The 25,211-nt window shown below is 41.0% G+C and overlaps 1 protein-coding gene across 6 annotated transcripts in view; it reads left to right on the top strand.

The window, feature by feature from the left end:
- The window catches only part of ABLIM1 (actin binding LIM protein 1), a 195,187-nt gene that overhangs the window by 142,616 nt on the left and 27,360 nt on the right, over positions 1-25,211 (top strand). For 4 of the 6 annotated variants that reach the window (XM_061372767.1, XM_061372764.1, XM_061372765.1 and 1 more), the window contains exons 8-13: positions 2,203-2,261; positions 4,713-4,775; positions 11,281-11,358; positions 14,077-14,232; positions 19,176-19,211; positions 20,432-20,561. In XM_061372767.1, the coding sequence (XP_061228751.1) occupies positions 2,203-2,261; positions 4,713-4,775; positions 11,281-11,358; positions 14,077-14,232; positions 19,176-19,211; positions 20,432-20,561 (522 nt within the window). Of the gene's footprint in view, positions 1-2,202; positions 2,262-4,712; positions 4,776-11,280; positions 11,359-14,076; positions 14,233-19,175; positions 19,212-20,431; positions 20,562-22,776; positions 22,897-25,211 lie in introns of all 6 variants that reach the window. The other 2 variants (XM_061372763.1, XM_061372762.1) reach the window with 1 other exon arrangement.

The following is a 25,211-nucleotide window of genomic DNA, read 5'->3' as shown; positions in this document are numbered from 1 at the left end:
ACTGTGCAAAGCTCTCAGCTGATACATATGTCCTGACTCCATCCAAATAGTTTACCCTAGGGTGCAGAATAGCAGCATTCCAAGCATTGCCAAGGGAGCAAACAATACATACGCTGAGAATGGGAATAGCCACTATTTGCTGAACTATATCTGGTAGGAAAAGGAGGGGTGATGCAGCTTGAGAATGTGCACTGCTCCAAGCTTTTAGAAATACAGTATCATGTTTGGATGAATAAAATCTACAAGTTGTGGGTGGCTCAGAGTTCAGGATCACAACAAATTTAACCTCTTAAGCCTGCTTTATCTGATTTGGGTTTTTAAACTTCACATATTTCACACTTAGCCTTTTGTCAAAGAAAACTCACAACCATTAGCTAAGTCTCACCATGAAAATGGCATCCAAGCTGTCTTTCATTTCTTGTACACTTCCAATAACTGCATCGTTCTCCTGGGGTGTCCCTAAAATTGTGCCGGTTTGTGCTAAATACTGCCCCAAAAATGCAATGACAACTTTTTCTTTGATGGTGGGGATAGTTTAATAGAAAAAACAACCTGAGGTCCAGAGCAGAGATCATTTTTCTCAGGGTCACACTGGAAGCTCACAGCTGAATTTGAGAGTTGAACCTAAACCTTCTCAGTTCATCAGCCCCTGTAACATGAACTGCCTTCCTCCTGAGCGCCTGGATCTGTCTGACCTCCTAAGCAAATGCACAGGGCATGCTTCTCGCCTGTTCTCACAGGCTCTGTGGGGTCCTGGCTCTGGGGCTGGTGTTTGTTTACAGAGAAGGCTGTTGGTACACTTCGCCCTGTTGTCTGAGCATCTCCCCCTGCCAAACGCACAGCTTCTTCTTCCTCTGCTTGGATTCAAAGCCAAACATCTCAGACCCTTGATCCAGAGTCACAGCGTTCTCCTCAGTCTCCTGATGATGATCATACTGTGTGCTGCTGGGAAGTGAAATCATTCCTGCTGGTCTTTACTCCTGTACCGAGCCATGTAAGGGCTCCTTAGAACAGAATTTCCAGGGGCCTTGACCCATTCCTCTCCTGGGCTTGGAAGGTGGGGTTTCCTCTGGCTGCACTTGAGCTAATAGTCACCAGCAGGAGACCTGGACTTTGCTCTGTTTGGTTTCCTCATAGATAGAGTGAAGAGGTGATTTTCTCCCCTGCAGACAGACAAGGCTGTATCTTGGCTTTGTGGTGTCTGGAATGAGGTTTTAATTTCACTGCAGAAAGTGAGCTGCTCTGTTTCAACTTGGATAATACCTGCCAGCAGCTTCCCAGCAGTGACCATAGTTCATACGCCGCTCCAAAGCAGAACTGAAATGGATGGAAGTGTTCCTTGCCCCTGACACTGTTCAGACCTTGAGGACAGCCAGATATTTCCAATTTTACAGCATAAAGAAGAATCCCATGTTTTGGGACACAAACAGCAGAGACCTTGCCTTTTATAGTAGGATGTGTTGCTGGAATATGCTATGTGGAAATGCCAGAGCAACACATGCCACTGACGTTGGGGTACAATGATGTGTGTTCCCATGGCAAGTATGGTCCACTGTGATGTATGGAGATGCTCTTTCACATGGCGGTGCTTCACCACTGGCCTCTCTAACTTAGTGCAGTGTGTGAGATACAGCCTTGACTCTCCTGCACAGTGAGTTCTCTGATTTTGCCTTTCCTGTTGCATTTTGCATAATTGCAGGGAAAAGGTGGTCTGAGTAATAATTTACAGTAACTGAATATGACACGTGTTGCTCAAGAAAGTCATAGGACTTTCCCACTATTAATGGACCAGTAAACAGAACTTCCTCTCTACGTATGGTGCAGTATGTAAGGGGAGAACAGATCAGGTAGCCATGGCCAAGTTCTTTTGCTCTTACCCTCCATCGTGCACAGAAGATCCCTGTGTCTTTCAGTTCCTCTAGCTGGTGCTTGCTGCTTGAGGCTGTTTGAGTTTTAGTTAAGAATGTGTGCACAGTGCTTTGACAGCCTCAGGAAGAGGCTGCTGTAGATGGGCTGAGGATTTGAATATATTTTGTTTGACTTGTATTTCTCATGAGCTAGAATTCAATTTGAATGACTGCATAGTTCATACAGATTCACTGGCTGATGCAATGAAGGGATTCTCTTCCATAGCTGACTCATCATGGCTGTATGTTACCTGCTTTGTCCTGAATAAAGATGGGGTTCTTTTTTCTCCCTCAGGTTCCACTGTCTGGCATCCCGACTGTAAGCAATCCACTAAGACTGAAGAGAAGCTACGGGTAAGCTGAATTCATAGCAAAGACACACTGCACACTGAGTAACTGAACGTTTGTTTTAAAAGAGGGACTTTTTCTGTGGGTTTTACTTTTTTCACATAGCTGTCACCACTGGCAGAATAAATAGTGGAGCCACTTCAGAGGTGTTGCTCTGATTTTTAACCTCAGCAACTCCACATACCTGTCTCAGCACACTGCCTTAAAGATAGTGACATTTAGTGACATACAGACATGGCAAAATCTCTAAGACATTTCATTTTCTATCTCACTCTGAGAAAGACAAGGAGTAAATGTGAACAGGGCAAGTGCTATATGTTTAGTGTTTTTGCACATGTCTATAATTGCTCTATAGTTCATCCCCTATTCTGCACGGTTATTTACAGCATTTAGACAGTATAGGATCTTCTTGCTTTTTCATGCAAGTAAACCTCACCCTAAAGTTATCCTAATTTGAATGCCAAGAAGATCTGCAGTTATCCATGGAGTCACCTCAGCATATCCAGACAAACTTTCTGTATCAAATCCTTGATAGCAATGATGCTGCACTGATAAATGCTGGAGGCTGGCTTTTTATATGTACCAGGCAGTTCTAAGCCCATACTCACTAAATGAATTTACTCTTTTTGATGTCTCAATTGGTACTTTGAACTTTGCTATTTTTTCTGTAGAGTAGAGATTGCATATGAATAAAACGTCTTTCAGACAGGGAAGCTAAGAGGTACTGTCATGTACCTTAGGATATGCATATGAATAAAATGTCTTTCAGACAAGGAAGCTAAGAGGTACTGTCATGTAGCTTAGGATATCCTGTCGGTTGTATTCTATGTGTGATTCATTGACAGGAAGCCACGTCCTTCAGCATTTACCCAGGTGCACTGGTCTGTAAAACATCCCCCACAGAGAATTCACTATGATCATGGCAACATGCAGATAAATTCTTGTTGAGCAGAGTTCTTGTTAGTGGGGGCTGTCCTGATAATGCACAGGTATAATTTGCCCTAGATGGCATGTGATCTAACATGGCCAAATGTTGCTGTAGGTGCCATCCAGCATTTGCACACAGTTCTGTCCTGACCTTCCATAAGAAAATGGGAAATTATGCCAGACTAGATTTTCTTCCTCCTTTAACAATCTGAATGTAAGACAGTGTTTTGGCCCTACTTAAGTATCACAATGCTAGTGCTCTGTGGTGAATGGTTGGGGCACAATACCTCCCTTTCACTTAGACCCAAGAGGCTTCCCAAAGCAATCCTGACTACATGGTGGCCCTTCTGAACCTTCTCCAGCTGATCTTGTAAGTCAGTTGGCTTGTTCCCATTCCCCATGGAATGGCCAAAGTCCTGTTCAAATATTTTCCCTTTTTCCATCACACATCCAAGCCTGTCAGTCTTCTTCCCCCTCAGCTAATCTGAATTGATGTGAATGATGTAAATGAATTCATCCACCTGCAAGACTCTGCCTAAGTGAGTTATTGCATAAGAATGAAGTGAAGCAAAGAATGCATATTAAGGGAACATATGAGACATGTTACTGCACAGCTACCCAAGGTCACCTTGCTCCTGGGTGAGAGCTTCTATGCAGAGGTTTATTGTGCCTTTTAAAGGCATTGATAAATGCACTATAATGAAACTAGCTGAAGAGATGGAGAATTTTTTAGCTTCAGCTGCACATCACAGTCTCTACCTACCCTGGTGCAAAGCCAGACACCTTATTTTAAAATCTATTTAAGTTCATTTTGATGACTGACATATTTCATACTGCCATTCAAATGAAGGCAGTGGCAAAGAGGTAGGTACAGAAACAAAGGAAGCTGGGGGAACTATGTGCTATATGAACATGTCACCTCTAAATTATGAACTGCACTTTGACTTTCAGTTTCTTATGACGTACATTTACACCTGATGTGAGAATTGGAATCTGGTTTGTGGGTTTATAAATACATGATATAGCTGCTTTCAGGGTCAGGCCTAGGTTTTCTGGTGGTTCTGCAAAGAGCCAGGGACATGGCCTGTTTGCTCTGCTGCGTTTCCTTTCCCTATAGAACAAAACAGAACAAAAAAGCTCTTTTATCATTGAAGTAACTTCAGAAGTTTTCAGCAAGTTCTCTTTTCCCTCAGTAACTGAGTTGTGATATAAATTAACCAGCATCCTACGTGGTCAAGATCTGAAACAATGGTTGCTTTAGGTCTTCCCCCCACTGGATATTTGGGGAAGATTACAAAGCCAAAACAAGCAGAAAATATGTACGTTACAAACATATCTATTGCTTAGGAGTTTTATGACTGTCTGGCTGCTGTGATCCTGCAGCGATCAGTAACATTAGATATTGCAACACACAGGTTATTATCTAGCAAGTAGATATTAGTGACTTGATTGAAAAAAGAGCTTAACCACTGAACTGGGGAAACTGCTTTCCTTTTCACTCATTTTTTTCCCTTTTGTGTTTCATGACAGCATTCCTCATCTGAGTTCTTTTATCCAAAGAGTCTGGTTCTGCGCAGGCCACGCTCTGCAGAGGTTGGCTGTTGTGTTTTCATAGTATTGATAACAGTCTTCTTTACTGGGAAGATTCTTCATTGCTGTCATTCGCTGTGCTTGCTCCTACTTCTGCCCCACAGCTTTCTGCTATCACTTTGCCACCATGGGCACTGACGCTGTGTTTTGCATCATGCGGTGCAGTGTTGTGTGTTAATTCTCACACTTTTTATTTGGTTTAATGAAATACTTCAGTTTCTTTTTTTTTTTTTTTTTAGACTCAAATGAGCTCTTGGGGGCTGTGGTGTTGTTCTTACAGTGTTACAGAAAGTTCTTCTAAAACAAGTAACTGCAGTGCAAATATGAAGCAAATGAAAATGGTGAAAAGCATTTGACTTTAAAGTGATGGTTAAAAAGAAAGAGTTTTTCATGAACAATGGTTCATGCTTTTTAGAAAAGAAGAAAAGGCATCAGTTAAATCAGTTTATTTTTTATATGTATTGATCACCTACACTTGAATAGTTAAGGAAATACTTACAAAATTCCAGGCTTGGACATGCTCTGTGTGCTGCCCAAGAGCATTTGCCTCTCTCTAATGTAGGGTACATCCACCTCCGAGCTGGGAGGTCCTCCCTGTCCCTGGACTACTTTTCCACTTTCAGACATCCTTGAGTTTGCTTTTCACCTACAAACACCACCCACTTTCATTTCTTCTTATTTATTGTGTCTGCTGTGGCAGACATGTGGCTGTAGTGCATGCATGCACACCTGAGGTAGCTTTCACCTGATGAAGTAAGAATGTGCTGGTATGGTCTTAGTAGAGGCTAGCAGTAAGCAGACAGGCTGACAGAGTCCATGCCACTGGATTTCCATTGTGTCTGCTTGTGCTACCTTCACGTATCTAATTGCAAAATAGACAGAGTCATCTCATCAGCCAAGGCAGGATGTTTGTGTTACATGCAGTCTGCAGGATAGTGTTGTATTGTTGAATCCAATGCTGTGATTTAGTGGGAGTTAATGGAAGCCCTGTACCCTTTGTTCTGCACTGTACTTTATTCACTTAAGTTAGGATGTTGAAATGCATTAACCTTTCTTGAACAATGGTCTCTCTGTTAGCTACAGAACTATGTATAAAATACAGCTGTAAAGTTGTGTTATGAGGGCTACTAAGGAGAGGAGTATCTCTGCAGTCCTAGGCTTTATGGAATCAAATGTTGGAGTCTGGTAAGAACAAACTGGGGGACAATTTCACTCATCTCTTGGGCCAGTGTAGTGCTTCTTGCATTCAGCTTAGCATGTAAGAGTCTGAGTTTCCAGTGGTGAAATCCAGGAGCCTTAGGAATAAAAAAATGCAGATTCTAGCCAATGTAATAGAAAAAATATGCAAGGCAAAAGAGGAGCAGCCCATGCCAAAATAAAGGTATGCTCTCTTTCTTGTTTTGCAGACTGTGTAGGATGCAAATAGCTTAGGGTCAGATGAATATCCTCCTGTGTAAATTTGGCCAGTATTAAATTCTGGTTAGATTTACATGCTGATTATACAAAGTGTAATTCAAGGCAGCTTTTGGCTTCAAGTGTTCTCCTGCAGAGTAGACACAAAGATACTATCGCTATTGCTACAAAGGTGGGCCAAAGGCTTGAATCTATGTGACAACTGAAGGTTGAAAATTACTGAGTGAAAGCCTGTGACTTCTCTGAGAAGTCTGCTGTTGAATTCAGTATGTCCTGGACTTCCCACTTTATTTACTTCTGCTTTCCACTTAACTTACTCTTGAGGAAGGCTTTGCATGAGGAGTCTTGTTAAAGTTTGCTAGCAATGTGCCTTCAATGATTGTGTGTTGAAAATTCATTCTCCTCTCTGGCCTCTGTGTCTAGAAGGAAAGAAAAACTGGTTGTAACGTATTAATACGTGTGTCTGTGTGAGTTTGAACTAAACCTGTTCACTAGTTTTGCCTTGATGCATACATAGTGTAAATTCTTTTAGGCAGAGAAGTAAAGAATTCATTCATTTGAAGGAAGCACCTGTAAGGAGAAGGGTACAGTTAAATTAAGAGACAAGCCCAATTAATGCTGTAACATTGAGGTGCTTTATTTGTTATACACATGGCCACTGAACATTATTGAAATCCATAGGAAGCTTGTGTTTCATGAATTGTGGTTTCAAGTCCTGAATAACTGTAAAATCTTGCAGTGGATGAAGCAGGTGGTCAGAGCAGCAAGTGATGTACTGAGAAAGCCAAACACCCTGCTATTGCAATGTTATGTCTTCCTAGTAGAATTGCATCCCAATCTTCTATTAGTTCAGTTATAAACATGCTTCACTTAAAGTAGCTTCAGAAATATAGAGAATTTGCTTAAGCTATGGTGTTAAATGTTATCAAGTGAAAACATATTCGTTCTTCTGCAGCTATTACCACCGCCTTGCATAATGAATTCTATCAAAAAACTAAGGCAGGTACTGTAAATTAGGCTGCCAATGCCTTTGTTAAACAATAATGCATCCATTTGGCCAGATGTTCTAGGGATCAGTATTGATCTGGTTGCCTGCACTTATAAGTTCTTATAGAGCATGATTCTGAACATCTGGACTTGAGAACGCCAGAGCCATCACATTGTAGCAGCACCCAAGTGATGTGACTGACTCTTGCGTGACTTCTTGCGAGAAGTTATTTATATAGATGATGTGCCATGCATGATAACATGACAGACTGAGGTAAAGGAGGATGACCATCTTCAGCTTTGCAACCTAATATTAAAAGAACATGTGAATCCATATGGGGCATATGCATGGGTGATACGATAACTGAGCATTGAAATTCACAGTGAAGCTAACAGGGTGAGCATGAAGGTGTTACCTCTGCCAGTCTGCAAATGAAGTTGGTAAAGAACTTCTGCATTGAAGACAAATGCATGGAATGAAGAACAAAAACAAAAATAAGAGCTCTAGGATAAAGTGGGAAATACTGAGAAGTCTTGCAGATCCTTTAGATGCTTTGTGATCTAGCTCTTTGGCTTCTTTAATCATGTGCATGAATTTCTGTTGACTGAATTTCTATTGATCTTTTTCATATACTACATAGACTCCATTCATCTGGTACAGGCATCCCATATTTATGTATTTACTACTGTTAAAGCCATCTGGGTGGAAGAGGAAAGAAAAAAATGACGACTCTTCCACTGCCAGAAAATGTGGGAAAATGCCATTTACAGCAAGAAAAGGAAAAAAGATTAGTTCTTCATAGAAATTAGCTTTAACTTCCCTTGCGCAAAGTTGGTGTTATGAAAAGCTCTAATGGAATCCTTCAAGAACAAGACCAGTCACATAAAGAGTGTTGCAGATCTGTTTCTAGAAGTAAGGCAGCTTAACTTGTTTTGTTGCTGGGAGTGTAGAACAAGTGTCACAGGACTGTTGTGGTGGAAGGAAATAACTTAAATTAAGACATGTTAAAGGGTGTTTCCTCTCATTTCTTTACCTTTTTTCTTCCAATAATGTGTGCAAGAAATGCTTATATGACATCTCCACTGAAGGCTAAGGGTTATATCAAGGATAGTTGCTATTCCTGTTTTACAAGTGCTCTGATCAGCTCTCCCCTCAGGTGGAATTTACACCCCATTGCAGTTACCTCAATAAAGAACTTGACCTCCAGTGTGTCTCCTTCCACCTGTTTAAGGTACAAAGTCACAGTGGTGATACACAGGGTCAGGATTCTTCACTGCTAATGGAGGTGTAATGTCTAATCTAATAAAAGCCATACCCTGTCACAGATAGTCAGGTGCTATTCTTGGTCCCTTAGGAGAAGAGCCAACCATAGCAGCTAAAAGTACGCCAGAGGAACAGCTTATATCGAGGAATCTTTAGTGTATGTTTGTTAAGGCAAGCAGCACAAATGTTTTTAAGTGCAATGCAATTGTCTTTAGGGGAAAGTGCAAAGCTGTGAAGGATTCCAGACCATATGGGAAGCAGCAGAATAGGAAAGAGCCATCTGCAATGGAAACAGCCTGTGTAATTCAAAACAAGAAACAGGGCAAAGTGAGGCAGGAAGGGGGAGAGTAGATGTAGAAGTCTTCTTTTTCATGCGCTGTTCTAATGGGTATCTCTTAAACTTAAGCAAGGTACAGGGCTGGGAATGAAGAGGAGCCACAGGTTTGGATCTGCTTGGTGTAAGCTCCTCAGGAGAGGAATGGTGAGGGCTTAAGGGCTGGTATGATGGTGTCCTGCCCAGGCAGTGTGGAGCTTTGCGGTAGATGGAAGATAAAATTGATGTATGCACGAGAAAACTGGGTTTAGAGGGTGCCTCTCTGGCTCATGGCTGTGTTATGGGATGGCAGTGGAGCAGAAGCACAGTGCACAAATGAAGAGCAATGTGCTACAACTTGATAGTCCATCAGCAACTCCTGTACTCCAGGGTCAGGAGCACCTAAGAAGGTTGTTAGGGGTGTGTGGCTGAAACTATCTTCTGAAGGTGTCTAACTTCATTTATAATTCACTGAAGTGAGAAATACGAGTGAGTTTTCCTTTGCTGAAAAGGCTTTTAGCAGTGACACTGAGAGCTGAGGCTGGGGAGATGGGCCGAGAGCTGAGGATTTCTTGTTTGCTGAAGTGGTCATAAAAGATGCAGAATGAAGAGCAGCCAAGAGGCCCTGCCAGGTGGGAAGAAGCTGTTACTGCCTCTAACACTTGTTTTCCTGCAACAGGGAGAATTGAGCAGAAAAATCTCTTAAAGTGAGTCTGCCAAAAGCCAAAGGTAACAAGAGACACCCCTAAGAGTACCTCAAATCCTTAATACTGTTCCCTATGTTGTAATGTAAACAATTGTTATCCATAGCAACTGCAGCAAAATGTTACGTGTGTCTCCACTTAGACAATGGTGAAATGGCAGAGTGGAAGGGGGAATAAAGTGTTTCTCAACAACAGCCAGATTTTCCAGCTTAATCCTTGTAACATTTCCATGAAACAAGTGGTTGTTATTGGGTCTTTTGCTTTGATTGCATCATGGGAGGAGCTTAAGGGCAGCTGAGAAGTTTCTGTTCCCTTTTGGAATGTAGGAATATGCAACTACAGAGAGAAAAGCAAAGACACACATAAAGGTCCAGCTGAGAAAAGTGTTCTCAGACATTCTCTGGAGAGGATCTGTGGCTATGTCAGTCCACGGCCACATCTGCTCTGTTTGATCTGAATCTTCACGTTTTCTGGTGGAACATGTTCAAAGCCTTTTATTCCTCTGACCCTTCCTGACTGGGGTGATTTCATTTCCACAAGTGAAACCAGAGAAAGCCGCCTCTATGATCCTCAACCAGTTTTCAGCAGGTCTTTTATTTTTTTGTAGGGATGGTTTCAATAGCATTCCTGGCTATGAAATAAAAGATAGAAAGTCTCTGGGGTCTGAATGATCCTTTCAAGGAATGTATGCTGAGAGGTAAGAAAGGTCCAGTAGCCTTGTTGTGTTCACTCCAGATATTTCCTAGGCAAAGCCAGTGAGGCAGGCTTCAGCGTGTGCCTGAAGGTCCCTTAGTTCAATGTCGCAAGCTGACGAGGTAAGGACTCTTTACCAAGCTTTCATTTCCAGTGACTTTGAAGTACCCCTCTTCACCAGTGCCATCAGTCATCTGCTGGCGCATTGCTTTGTGATGGCATTTGGTTCCTTTGAAGTGCAGTAGGGATCAAAAATTGTTCACGCTTTCTTGGTTGCAGGTGTGGTATCATTGACTGTTGTTGTGTGCCAAGTTCAGGAGCAGTTGCCACAATAGCCTGGGTGACTTTGAACTGAATAGGTGTTTTTCAGATTCATCAAGTTTTCAGGATCCCTACATCTCAGTGCTGAGTTATTTTGTCTTTTCTCCTCAAAAAATTCCTTAGGGAATTTTAGTCCTGATGAAGTGTCTGAAAGATCCACTAATGTGTAACAACTATCACTCTGTAGGGGTGTGACTGTTCTCATGAATTTCAGCTTCCAGGACATTGTCATTAAACATAAGCAATCAGGACATTTCAATCACCAGTTTAGCTTTCATGCTGTGTCTACATTGTGCTGCAGATTTAGGGAACAGCTCCAAGCCCAGGATTTCTGCTCCTTCTACTTAGGACTGAGTTTAGTTCTGTATTCATAATGGAAATCCAGTGATGGAACATCTGGAAAGTGCTAGCGTGTGTGCTGTGCTCCTCAACAGTTTGCCTGCTGAACTGCTGATACCTCTAGCTGTGGACTAACATTTTGGTTAAATGGCTATCGGGATTATCCAGGATCATACTTTGTATGGCTCCTTGCAGTGTCTCTGGCAGGTGCTGTTTGATTTTGTTCATTATTGTTGTCAGTCTTTTACATTATATGATTTAGAAAGCCTCTTTTCCCTCTCACAGCACTCCTTTCCCTACCAATATAAAAAGCCCACTTGCCTCACAAGATTGTGAAATTTGCTTGCATTTGTCTTGACTTTTTTTCCTAAATTCGGTTAATTTCAAGTTGTATGCAGATTTCTTCATAGAAAACCAAAATTCCCAATGTTAATGGCTTCAGGTTGCTCTGAAAAGTTGCTTTTTGTTTTTCAGCCTACACGAACATCATCAGAAAGCATTTATTCCAGACCAGGTTCCAGTATACCTGGCTCTCCAGGCCACACTATCTATGTAAGTATTCCTTCTGATGAATAAGGTGCTGATCCTTTATTTGCATATGAAATACTCTGTGCTGAAATAAGTCACTTTTATACTGATGCTAATGTCTTTTTTTTCTAGTGGTTAAATAGAAATAGACAATAAATCTCTTGAAGTCACTTGGTGATGTGAAGAAGGACAGAAGGCAGACAGGTCATTTGCCTTTTTAGGGGCCATGTGAGGAGATCTGTGTTCCTCGACATGCACATCTTGAGAGAGATGCTGTCTGCAGCTGCAGGGTGTGGGGAGGAGGGTCACTGCAATAAAAGAAGCCTGGCTGATACAACACCTTCCGTTTCAGAGGTCAGATGTTTTGGTTGTGGAAGGAAAGGGAGTTTTTATTCAAGAAAAAGAATTATATTAAACATCCTTCTTTTACTAAACTGATGGTGCTGAAAGTACAAAGCCATTGATAGGCTAGTTTGTTCGTGGTGACCTGGGATGCAGGGTTTAATATGATTCTTGAGGTAATCAGTCCTCCTCTTTCATTATTTTAGAGGCTTTCTTTCCTTTCTTGGCCTCATTATTGGTACCTTTTGAGTCCACAAGACCTGAGGTATTTAAAATGGAAATAACATTAGCAGAAGGTTAGCCCAAAATTGTCAAAGGAATAACGTTTTCCTCTTCTTTCATACCATTTTCCCAGCTTTTCAGTGTAGTGAATGTCAGTACACTTTTTTCTTGGCAGAGAAGTTCACAGGCCATAGTAATCCTCTTCTAAGGAGGAAAAATATCCACTCAAATGGACCTGGGCAGAACAAGTCAGCCCCTTCTTAAACTTGCTGTATTTCTGTGCATATAACCCACACTTCCAAAACCTTACATCTAAGAGCCCTCTTCCTTGAAAACCCACATAACTTCTGTCCTTTTATCAAACATGCTCTCATATAACCTTCACAAAACCCAAGGCAGAAGTGGAAGATAACAGCTAAGGAAGAATATCACAGGAAGGCAGCTTAGTGAGGGTGAGTCCGTTATGAGAGTATCAAACATGAAGCTATGCTGGGAAGAGAATGCAGACTGCAGGGCAAACCTTTCTTTTCTGTTACCTATGCGTAATGCTGAATCACTGATTTTATAGGTAACCTTAAGATTATGTAGGTGAAAATGTAGTGTAAGACACGTATATTTATCATTTACATGCATAATCGGAAAAATGACAAACATTACAAGTGTTAAATCCTGAGTTTAATACTGGTTCTTCAAGGCATTTCAACGGCAACAATGGCCATTTACTGATGCATTAAAAATGTTCACACTGCAGGTATCAAAACACAGAGCATGTCCTGGAGAACTGCCATTCTTGCTGGTAATATCACCTTTATAAGCTGTAGCTTATGAAGTTTCAGTGCTGCTCAACAGCACAGGCTGTAGGGCAACGTGGTGACCTCAGCCAGGGGCTACAAAAATACCTATGGTGATTCATATTGCATTAAGAATATCCAGACATATTTGCAGCTCATTAGCAGGCTGTGGTAAAAATAACCCAGAAATCACATGCATTAACATACCTGCATATTTTAAGGATTAGATCAGTTTAAGATATTTTGTTGTATCTGGTGAGTAAAACCTGAATAGATTTGAAGCAATTTTTAGAAAGTGACTTTCCTATTTCAAAACTTCCTTCTCAATCAAAAAAATGATTTGTATTGTTTCTAATTGATGGCATTGCTTAAGAACAGCCACAACCAGTGGTTGTTAGGATTGCTTGGGGAAGCAGGTGATCTTTAACCTGAAAACACTAGGTGCTAGTAGCACTCAGGAAGAAAGGAACTGAATGTGTTTCCTTCTGTAGCCTCCTATGAATAAATAATGTATTTAGCAGAAGACTTGAAACCCAACTTAAATATTCTCTTTCAGTTTTAATGATCAAATATATTTCTGTAGGTAGGTAAAAATGTCTGATGGTGGGGTTTTTTTTAAGTCTGCTTTGAAGTTAGGAAGATATTAGTTATCTATACTATATATAAAGCCTCTTTCTAGCTCCTTCTCATGGGTGCAGATGCCTTTGGAACTGATTTCAGCTAGTCAAGAGCTCCTTGCAGTTGTAGTGGCAAAACCAGTCAATGTTTGTACTATATGGTATGCAGTTAGTAAGCAACATATGCCTTAGTCAGAAGCTTGGGTATCGGTTGAGTGATGAGTACAATATAATAATTTGACTTGGGAGTTTGGATACCCAGTCCTGACAAACAGTCCTGCTTGCCTTTTGATTTCCTTGTAATACGTTGTACTTCCTTTTGTATTCACAGTTATAAGTTGAATTTCTGTCTGTGGTCTTGTGCATGGAATCCTCTCATAATGTCTGTAATCTGCAAGCTAAGTTGATGTTATCACACATTTTACATATGGAAAAACAAGAGCAGAAAGGTGAAAATACTTGCCTGAGGCCACAAAATGAATCATTTTCAGAGCTGAAGTTTTCAGCTTGCTACTGGGGGATAAGAAACTTTTGTCTTACATCTTTATAAGCCAGGCTCTTTCTTTCCTAAACTGAGAAATCACTGTGTGCTTTTGCAGAGGAGGCCTGCTGGAGAAGAACAAGAAGCAATCCCTTCACATCTAGAGTGCCAAAAAGGATTTTCCATAGCAACAGTGTGACAACAAATACACAGAAATCATAAATTGTGTAGAACAGAAATGACCAGTGCATTTGTGTAAGTTAATTTATCTTCTGTCTTTGACCTTCAGGCAAAAGTAGACAATGAAATCCTTGATTACAAGGATTTAGCAGCCATTCCCAAAGTCAAGGCCATTTATGACATTGAACGTCCAGACCTAATTACATATGAGCCATTCTACTCTTCCGCCTACGAGGACAGACAGGAGAGACAGAGTCTTGGAGAGGTAATGAACCAACACGCAACTCATTCTGCTGTATGCTTTATTCAAAGCCTGCTTTGCTTCTATCCTCTTTTGATGCAGTTTCTAATTGACACTCCTAGATATTGCTGCTGCTGTTCAAGTGCTTTTTGTCTGTTTGATCTGGGTTTAATGGGAACCATCGTGATGATGCCTCATGTGCAAAACCGCACTATTAAACATACAATGAAACACCTACCTTAACACCAACCACAGGGAGGAGGTTTGCAAACTGCCTGTATGTGTGTAGCTTGCATGAATAGCTGAGTCTTTGGGTACAGCAAAATCCAGAACATGAAGCAAAAGCCAACCTGGTGTCAAGCACCAGTATTCGCAGCAGATTATGAGGAATACCATGATGTTCTGTGGCAGTAAAAGGATTAAGAGCAGCAGGATGCTTTCTCACATATTGAAGGGAAATGTGTTTCCAGAGCACTTTGCCAGACTGGATAAAATCTGAACTAGGTCAGGATAAAGTGCTTCTCCACCTGGGAAAGCCAGGTTAGTTAAGGAAATAGTTGCCTCACATTTTGAAGTGCTGACATTTAGGAAGGATTCTTGTATCCTGCAGTGATAGAAAAAACATACCTAAATCTGTATTTAAATGTATCTTTCAGGTTGTAGGGTCCTTCAGTTTTCTCAGGTGAACTTCCATAGCTGCAGTGACTTATTTACATGGTTCCATTGCAGATTGTGAAGCAGGTTTTGTCGTGTAATACCACCTGACTGTAAATCACACTTCTTGAATTTAAATCTAAATGGACATAGAAATAGATTTACTTCCTTGCAATCTCAGTGACTTTACTGACTGCGACAGCAGCTGAAGATGAGCTGAGGAAAAGGAAGTACAGTAAATCATCGAGGCACCAGTGGTCTGAAGTTGCCCACATCAGTGACTGATAATTTGCTTTCTTAGCAGAGTGTTCTGCCCACCTTCAGATCACAGCTGCCTCAGGTTTTCTTTGTCCTTTAAAGCTTTTATAGGCTTTAACATGAGCTGGAAATTCAGGAGACAGTTCAGCTCAGGAATAAAATAAGAGATTAACAAGTCAGGATATTACAGCATTGCCCCCCTGAGCTTTGTGTTGCTGGTGAATCTAGCTGGCATCTGCATCAAAACTCCTCGGAGACGTTTTGGTGACCTGTAACCAGTTCCAGTAGGCTTGGCCCATTCCACAAAACCCTCTACACACACAAGTCTCTTGTTAGTCATAGAGGAAGAACTGATCTCTCCCAGAGAAGGTGAGCTATTTGTTAATCCTTAAGAGGAAGCTCCTCCCTGACAAAGCAACATGTGGAAGCTGATGAAGCTGTATGGTGGAAGCTCTCTGCTGTTATGCCTGCTCTGGGGATAAGCAAAAGCCTTTGGAGTTTTCTTATCCACTATTGCCACCAGCATTAAATTTGGTTGGTTCCTAGTGAGTACAGAAGTTTGCTGTGGAAACAGAAGGGTGCTCTCCTTTTCAGAAGATCTGGGGTTTCCACCCAACGCTACTGCTGACTTCTGTCACCTTGGGCAAGTTACCTCACCTCTTTGTGCCTGTTTCTCCTCCCTTCCCTTGCCCTAGCGAGAACACAAGCCCACTGGGGTGGACTTATCTCTTACTTTGTGTTTGTCTTGTGATAATAGAGTAACAACACTCTTGGAACATCATACATCAGCCCCCATTATCTTTAAAAAGCAAAGTGACGTGTTTAGTCATGGCAGGGATTTCGAGACTTTGAGCAATTTAACCTGCGGTCTCTTTGGAAAGTGTGTGTAGTTGGTGGTGTTAAATAAAAGGGGACCTTGACATTAAGCTTGTACACTAGAAATGCCCTTCATCATGATTTAAAACCAGAAAAAAATGCCAAACTTGGCCAAGGAAGATATCTGGGTGTACAAGGGAGATGCGTCACCAAAATTAATGGAGACGAACCTTAATTACAGGGAATGGGCTACAAGGAAATTACATGTCTTAGACATAGAAAGTGAGAAAACACAGCATGAGACTTTCTTCTTCATTGCAATAGAAGGTAAATGCTCTGAAGGGTTTCTCACTCCTAATCTCTCTTGCTCAGTTAAGTCCCTGTCTTGTTTTTCTGGAAGTCTGTGATGAAAAACGTTTTCTCATAGCACCATCTAGTGAGACCAGGCATTTTGTTACAGACCTGCCAGCAGTTAGCAAGGAAGAGAACGGGAGCTCATGGAGAGGGGGGTTAGCTTCGGGGAGAAAAGATATGCAGAGATATAAATGAGATCTGTAAGTAAATTTTCTGCTCCTGAGGCTGACCGTTAATGGAGCAATAACATTTCCAGGCACTGTCAGTTGCTCAGGTTCTTCTGCCCTGCTACCAGCAGCCTCACTAGCACTGAAATAGTCTCTTTTCAGCTCCACCTTCTGTTGCAGAAATCCCGAGAGAAGCAGCATTTTACCTGCATGTCCTTTGTTTCTAGTATTCCGTCTGTTGAAAACACTGAATGTCTGTAAATGAGAAAAGGATTCTTTCTAATGTGACAGATGCTTCCAAATGGAGCAGGCATCCTACCTGGTAGTGCAATAAAAAGCCAGTTAAAATGAGGTTGGTGCAAAACGTTGGCATTTGTGTTATAAAGTGACACCTGTCAAAGCTTGCAGAAACTCCCCAGAATACAGAACAACCTGTGTGACTTCAGGTATAGAGCAGCCCCTTAGAGCTCAAAGTGGTAGAGCATTGAGCCTCTTGCAGTGTGTAAAAGTTTTACTGTAGTTTTGGTAAGGAAAGGTTCTCTACCCAGACTGCTTTTCCTCTGCCCTTCTGTTTTCCTCTCCCTTCTGTTTTCCTCCCCCCTTCTGTTTTCCTCTCCCTTTCTCTTTTCCTCTCCCTTTATCTTTTCCTCTCCCCTTCTGTTTTCCTCTCCCTTTCTCTTTTCCTCTCTCCTTCTCCTTTCCCGTTCTCTCCGTTCTCCTTCTCTCTCTCTTTCTTGTCATTTGGAGTCCTCCCTCTGTATTTCCTCTGGCTTGCAGTTCTGGAGCTGAGCTGTTTCTTCTCAGTTGACTGCACAGTGTATTTCAAACTGACTAATGTAGACTTCTATGATGGAGCAGTTTTTGAAAGACTTCATAAACCCCGAAGAGCCAAGTATTCCATGGCAGACTCAGAGTCTCAGATATGGCAGTTCACCTGTGCATGATAAAACAGCAAACTGGCTCCAGAGCATGGTTCCATGTCCCAGAAAGCAATGAGATGATGTCAGATTAATGATGGAGTAAAAATACGTGAAAGGTCGGTTGTGGATTCAGCACATTACTTTCTGGGCTGCCTTCCCACTGTTAGATTCCTGTGACCGCCTTTTACAGTACTCATTGCCTTAGCAGCTGGGTAACCACAGCAGATTATGGAAACTTGATTATTTACAGTCACACATAAATTACTACCAGATAAATGTGGGAATGCACATCACAACATGTGCTTTCTTCATTCATATTGAAAGGTTTAGGTTAGCTGTTAGGTTTTGTGGAGAATGATGCTACAATGTGTTTCAGTGAAGCCGAGGTTTTATAGCTGCTGCTGTTCTGTACTATTTCATTATAGATCTAACTCGTGCAGTTATAGATATAAGGAAGAAGTTCTTTACTGTGAGGGTGGTGAGGCACCGGAATGGGTTGCCCAGGGAGGTTGTGAATGCTCCATCCCTGGCAGTGCAGAGCCTAGGGTGGCATGGTTTAGTGTGAGGTGTCCCTGCTCATGGCAGGGGGTTGGAACTGGATGATCTTAAGGTCCTTTCCATCCCAAACCATTCTGTGATGATGCTATGATTCAAGGCTTTGATGGATAGTAACAAGGGCAGTCTGTAAAAAGCTTTATGAAACTTCCTGAAAAGGAAATGTTCTGTACCCACATAAAAAAAGTCACTCTTTTGGAATCTCCATTCACAGTGTCACCAGCTCCATGAGAACTGATGGTGTCTCAGTGCAAAAAGTGTAGCTGCTGTTGTATATTATTGTAGCAGTTAGACCAGAATCAGCAGTTTTCCTTCGAAGACATTATCTTAATCGTTGTGTAATAACTGCGGTCTCATTAAAAGCATAATCTCTTGCCCAGTTTTTTATGGCAATTAAATAATATTGAAGTTTAGTGCATGAAGAAAATAATTAAATCCTGATCTTCCAGCTTCAAATTGTCTTGTGATTAAAGGGCAAATAACATTGCCTTTGTTCTTGTTTGTACCATCAACATAATCCTACGTTTCACTTCTAAAGGTATTTCTTGCCTCAGTTTCCCTATCTCTGTAATAGAAACTTTTCATAATGTTGTGCATGTTTCTGCCCACTGGCCTTTGCACAGTTCTTTTATTCTAATCCCTGTCTGTTCTCCCCATGTAACCATGGTAGAACACAGAGTTAAAGGAGATCATATCAAAGAAATGTTGATGACAGCTACGTGCTCCTCTGCATGGGTATGAAATGTAAAGCCTTGGGGAAAAGCACCTTTTAGCCAGCGCGTGTGTGTTGGAGGAAGAACATGCTTCATCCTGGAAGTTACTCTGTATTCCTGATTTTCCATGCAAAGCTCTGAGTTAAGATTATTTACTTTTGATTTCCACTTTAAAGATTTCTTCATAACAGGCATGGTTATTACATTAATAACCCTTTCTGATTTTGATCTTTATGTCTGTGTTTTAATTACCACAATGATTAGATGACTGAGATGATGCATCATGATATTTGACTGAATTAATCACGGTTATAAAGATTCTCCTAGAAACTTTAATTGCTTCAATGATTTATGGACCACTTCCTGAGCCATGTGGAAAAAGCAAGTTCCAGCACTGCAATGGCCTCAGTAATTTCTGTATTACCACTTTACATTGCCATATATAATATTTGCAGCAATATTTAGATTGCCATTTTTTGGCCCAGCACATGCAGTGATGATTCAGTAACCTTATTTTTATGTCTTTGCAGTCTCCAAGGACATTATCGCCTACCCCTTCTGCAGAAGTAAGTTTGGTGGAACCTTTGGGGGCAATATCTTGCTGTGATTAGAATTACTCACTTCAGCAAATGATTTGGTATTGGTCTGTTCCATCTGTTTCTGAAGACTGAAACTTAACAAAAACGAGTTCTAAAAAGAAAGCATTACATTCTTATTGACAGATTGTGCATAAAATGTAGCTTTTGCTCCTACCTATTTGTTGCAGAGTCATCTGTCCAGCAGAGGTCACTTCTTGTGCATTCATCCCTCTGGCACAGGCGGACTTGGATCTCAGGGGCTAAAATGCTGCTTTAAGCATCTATATAATAAGCCATGTTTGCTACTAGAACATTTGCAGCTTTGTCTTGCAGATGGCATAACTGTGGTTTAGTTAGGTTCTCCTTTGCCATAGGACTTAATTTGAACATCACAAAAACATGAAACATTTGGAAAGTTGTCAGGATACAATAGATGCCACTGATGAATCATTATCATTTTGAAGGTGGGGATTGTTGCTTATTTGCAACATAGAGGTTGTAGTGATTGCTATGTGTTAAAAAAAGTGACTGTGAAATCTCTTGTAACTCTTCATGCATTGACATCAGTTCTGCTCCTTTGTCTCGGTTTGGTTTGCTTCATGGGGGTTTGGTGGGCTGGAGAGGGTGGGTTTGTTTTGTTTGGGGGTTTTGTTTCATTTTATTGGCTTTTTCCCCAGGAAACTAAGTAAATTGAATTTTCCTGTACAAGAAGGTGTCATGTTTTCGGATACAAGGGGGATCTAATTTGGGTATTAAATACCTTTTGATGTAGCTATTTGAGACACACGGTAAATAAAGCCACAGAGAGCTCTGTGCTGCAGCGATTGAATTCTTGCTGGTCTCCAAGTCAGCTAGCTGAAGGCCAGCTCATGTATCTTGTGCAGTATGCTGCAGGACAGACATAACTCTGAACGCAGCTTCCCTCATGGAGTCATAGGAATGTGGGCAAATCTGGAGTTATATGGAATTTCATAGAAATTACAGGTGGATACGGAACCTTCCAAGACTGAATTCTGACTCAGACTGTAACGATGGATTGGAGTCTTTGGAACAGCTCATAGGAGAACACTCATAATGAAGGAGGTTACAAGCTGAGAGGATATTGTTTCTGTAGCTTCTGCTGGTGTCTTCACATCTGTGAAAGTTAAGTGCAGCTAAAACTGTGTCATGTGCATTTCCATTTATTAGTGAATGCTTCTGTTCTGCAGGGTTATCAAGATGTTCGGGATCGCATGATTCACAGGTCTACTAGTCAGGGCTCCATCAATTCTCCCGTGTACAGTCGTCATAGCTACACACCCACCATGTCACGTTCTCCTCAGCATTTCCACAGACCTGGTAAGGGCAGCTGCATTACAAGTATTTGTAAGACTATTGTTTCTTCATTGTTCCTCTTAACAGGGAATATTTAAGATTGAAATATAGTTGAATATTGTAATATCTCCTTTTCTGCCTGCTTTTTAGCTCTTTATTGATGCAGTCTTTTGCACAGGTCTGATGAGTGCTTCTTACAAATATGGATCTTCTGGTTCTGTTTCTGATTCATTATTTAACACTCTCTGTATGTTTCTGAAAGCAGTAATTCACAGCGCTGAATCACGAACTTCATTCTGGAATCTGGGAAAAGTGTATCACATACAGGAAAAAAAAAAGTTATGGCTTGACTGTATAGAAGTCAGCAACGTAGGACTCCTCCCTCCTAAAAACCCAATTCATTTAAAGCTTGGTGCGGCCATGGGGTATCAGATTCAGCAGCAAACCCCCCAGATATTCCAAATTGATAAAAAAAGCAGCCTCACAAGTAGATTTCTTAATTCCATAGGCAATTGCCTGGGAACATTTAAGACCACAAACTTCATTTACTGGTTTAGCAGTCCTGGACAAGTTGTATGTAAAATGTATAAAACATGCGTGTCATTCAGGCTCCCAGTGCATTCAGAATTGCTGGTTGTATATATAAAAGCAAGATATGATAGTGAAGTGCTCATCCACACCCAACATGCATAAAAATGTATCTCTAAATGCTATTCATTGAAGACTTCTCAAGGCTAATTTTACTGTATACAGTAGTGAATTAAACCTTTGTGAGCTGTTTTTAAGTTAAGTGACACAATCATGCGGTTTCATCTTCCTTGGTGATTACAGCTGAGAGGCTGGGATGCCAAAAGCCCATCTACAACATCTGCATTTTTAAGATTAAAGATTTATAATAGAGCCACCACTGTGGAACTTGAATGCTGTAGCCATTTCCTAGTGGCGGTGGGCTGAAAGCAGCTAATTGTGTCTTTCAGTGAATGCCTTATTTAAAGGACCCAAGGGAGGTGGGACAGAAGCAAATTGTGTCTGATACTTGGTGCTGACAACATGACTCTCTGTTAAGATGACATTACAACTGAAACCGAAAGAGACTTGAAAGCATGAAAAAGCTGCAAACTTCTGTGTTTTGATTCTTGCAGTTCTGAGGGGATTTTTCCATTTGTATCAGTGTTTTCAGGGTTATGAACAAATCCAGGCCCTATTCCAGACTTTACTGTGATTGAGTTTTACTGTCTGCGTTCAGTCAACGACCTTCCCCAGAAGCAGTCTCTGTTTATGTATCTCTTTGTAATGGGTGGATGGGCTCAAGCCAGAGCTTGGATCCAAGTATAAAGTCTTCATCAGTTCACAACCTGAGGGGTTTTCTGAGAAGATATTTGTCCAAACTTACCTCTGTTGAGATGATCTCATCTTTGGCTCACCTGTTTCTGCTCCTCATATGACACAGAAGCTATTCTATCAAATGCATCATTTTGATCTTTGCTACCCTGCTTTGGGGGAATTGTTAATGCTACCTTGTAATTTTCCTACAGTAATTAGTTATGTTGAATAGGAGCACATCTATATTTACCATTTTTCTCCTAATGGCACTTCTTATCCTCATGTGATTTGCAAGAATAATTTCTCTCTGAATCAACCCAGTGGCCCCAGCTAACTTCTCTTGGGCTCCCAGCTAGCCCTTGATAAAGAAGTGAACCGCTGCATTGACGTTGGCAGCATAAGGTTCTTCAAAATTTGGAGTGCTATGAGTTCTGAGAAAGTTTGCAGCCTTTTCCTCCTGCAGTGCTCTAGCTGATGTTGGCAGCGATTTTGGAATGCCTTAAAACAATAGAGAACAGTTTGCATGCCTCTTGACTGACACTTGGTCAGGCACTTTTCAAAACAGCTGCTTTCCTAACTAATAGAGCGTCAGTGTTTGTGATGTCTGCATGCTGGGAGCAGGCTACTTTTTGGTAACAAGGCATAGATCAGAAGCTCATGAAGCCAGTGTGATGCTAAATTAGTGATGCAGCTCAAATTTGAGCTTCTTTCCTAGTACCTCCTGTAACTTTGTCTAACATTTATGAACCCTTCGGTACGTCTTTAACCTTTATTTTTTTTCTCCTTCCTTCTTTTCAGAATCCTAATTGCTCAATGCTTTTTTTTTCTCTTCCTTTGAAGCCTCCTTCCCTGCCTTTCTCTTATTGTTTTTCTTTGTTTTCATTTTGTTCTGCCCCCTGATTCCTTGCTGCCGCAGAGCTGCTCTCTACTGGTGTGCAGCGGTTGTCATACCTGCGCACTAGCAGTCTCAGCTCCACGCACCATGACTCCCGCCCCAACTCCCCCTTCCGACACCACTTCATCCCCCATGTCAAAGGTAAGGAGCCAGGCATCTCCAGGGAGTACCCTCCAGGCTGGAGATTTATTAGCATTCTCTCAAAGCTAATAAGGTTTATCTCCGTAAGGTTGCCAAAGCATGCTTTGAAATGTGCTGTTACACCAAAAACTATGTTAGAATAGACATAATATCCTTTATCAGAGGAAATATGTCATTTCTAAGGGCCCTAGCTGAAGAGTCATCAAGCAATTACCTATTCAAAATATACAGGAAAGCATTATCATTTCCTGTTTAGCACCTACATGTGTCCAATTTAGCTTTTTTCTACAGCAGTCCGTAACAGTCACTCCAGCAGTTAGCACATCAGATTTAAGTGTTATTTCCACATTCTTAAACAAGCATTTAAAAATTGACTACAGATATTGTCTGGATGAGAGGAAGATGATCAAAATTATGGAGAAGAAAAAAAAGATCAATGGCAACAAGGAAGTTAATCTCTGTTAATCATATTGGCATGCATTAGATCCCTGCAGAGTAAAATTAGTATCTCTGTGCCTCTCCTCAACTAGTGAGAATCAGCAGACTCTGCTGAAGGCAGTAGAGTTGCAGGGATTTACACTACATGAGGATATGGACATTTCTCTTTTTCAGTCTTATTTTCCATGGTTTGATTTGTGTCCCTTCAAGGAGCTCATTCAGCTCCATAAGCTTTTAGTTTTGTTTCTTGCTTTCTGTGAATGCGAATGTGGTTATACTTCTATTGGAGCACTCTCTGGCTGTGCCTTCTCTTCTACTGGGGGAGAAGGTCATAGCTCCTACCACCTACAAGAGCTCTAAAAGAAGCAGTTAAGTTAAACATAGATTCTGTTCTGGCATCTCTGAATAATGTAGGTAATCATAAAAACTGGAGATGATGAAAAACAGTTGCAAGGGAGTTGTTGCCATGAACTTTCAATAAATACTAATAGAACTCAATGTTATAGCTCTTCAAGCATTTAGATCACTATTACTGATTTTACTCTTGCCTTTCCTTATATGATTTTTGTTAATATGCACTTTCAATTTTCCTATTATGTCACTATAAAAGAAAAATCTCACTTAGCTTAAAAGATTGGGACCCTTAAAAATAGATGCACTGCTCATTTCAGCATGCAGTTAATTCATAATCCTTGCAAGTTCAACATTTCTTTGCTGAAAATCCAGATTAATGCTCACACTCTATCAAGTGGCATTTTCATTCTTTTTCTGTTGAGAAAATAGCTTCTGCAACAGATAAATAGGAAGAACTATTGGAAATCCATGCCTATTGTTTTCAGATTTCAAAGCATTACCTGGCCTGTAGGTTAGGTGTGTATCTCAGTTATCGGTGCAAAAGGCCAAGTGGGATTACAAGCAGCACTGTAGGCAAAGGGGTGGGTATGGTTCTTATCAGTAAAACATTGTAAGAATCCATGATTTTCTGAACATTTTACATAAAGATCTTACGACTGGACAGGATTTATGTGTCTAACTCAGCAAAGCTCCTGAAAGCTCACATTCGTATTGCTATGACTGTGTACACCCTCTGAGGATGTCACACATTTGAATAGGGGCAAGTAGCAGGTACCCACATCCTGTAATTCACATGGCTGAACTGAAAGAATAGTCTTTTAATAGTTGCTTGAGAGAAAGAAACACCTTCTTAAGGTGACTTAGGTTTTTGCCTAGGTTAATACAGTGGGTATATCCACATTTTTCCTCCCTGTGGAGGAAGGTGTCTGCTCAAAACAGCCCTCGAAAATACACTTTTGTGTTTCAGCTCAACACTGCAAGCTGAGTTCCCTCAGAGTATTGAGCCAAGCTCACGCATTTATAAAATCTAACACAGATAAAGTAATTTGGGGTATTTTAGGTAACGATCTGAGAGAAAACGTGAAATAGTATGGCAGAGTTCCCTGGTGACATGCAGACTGGGACAGTAGTACTCAATAAAGAACATGAACAACAGTTTTCTCTCTGAGCAGTGTAGCCAAATGTAAGCCATGCTTTGAAACAGTGTTAATTCTGAAGAGGATTTGATGTTTCTGTGTGTACTAGGGAATTAGATCCCCGTGAATTTATCTGAAATAAGAACTATAGCACTGTCTGGGGTTAATTAGATGTGATAGATACAAGGCCAAATGTAAAGAACTTTGAGGAGCAAAGGGGCTAAATCTGCCCCAGAAAGTCTTAGAGAGAGTTTGCTGATGTGACATGTATGTTGAATGAGCTGGAAGACAGTATAATATACATTAACTTAGACTTCATGAGATTAATCTCATTTGGAGTCTCAACTGAATTTGGTCTTGTCTCAATAAAGCACTGTCTTTGCTATG

Source organism: Neopsephotus bourkii, unplaced genomic scaffold (genome assembly GCF_033783945.1).
Source record: "Neopsephotus bourkii isolate Nb327-2 ecotype Australia unplaced genomic scaffold, CSIRO-AGI_Nbou_v1 NB_1615, whole genome shotgun sequence".
Taxonomy (NCBI): domain Eukaryota; kingdom Metazoa; phylum Chordata; class Aves; order Psittaciformes; family Psittacidae; genus Neopsephotus; species Neopsephotus bourkii.
Note: the sequence above shows the minus strand (reverse complement) of the source record. Positions and strands in the feature narration are given on the sequence as shown.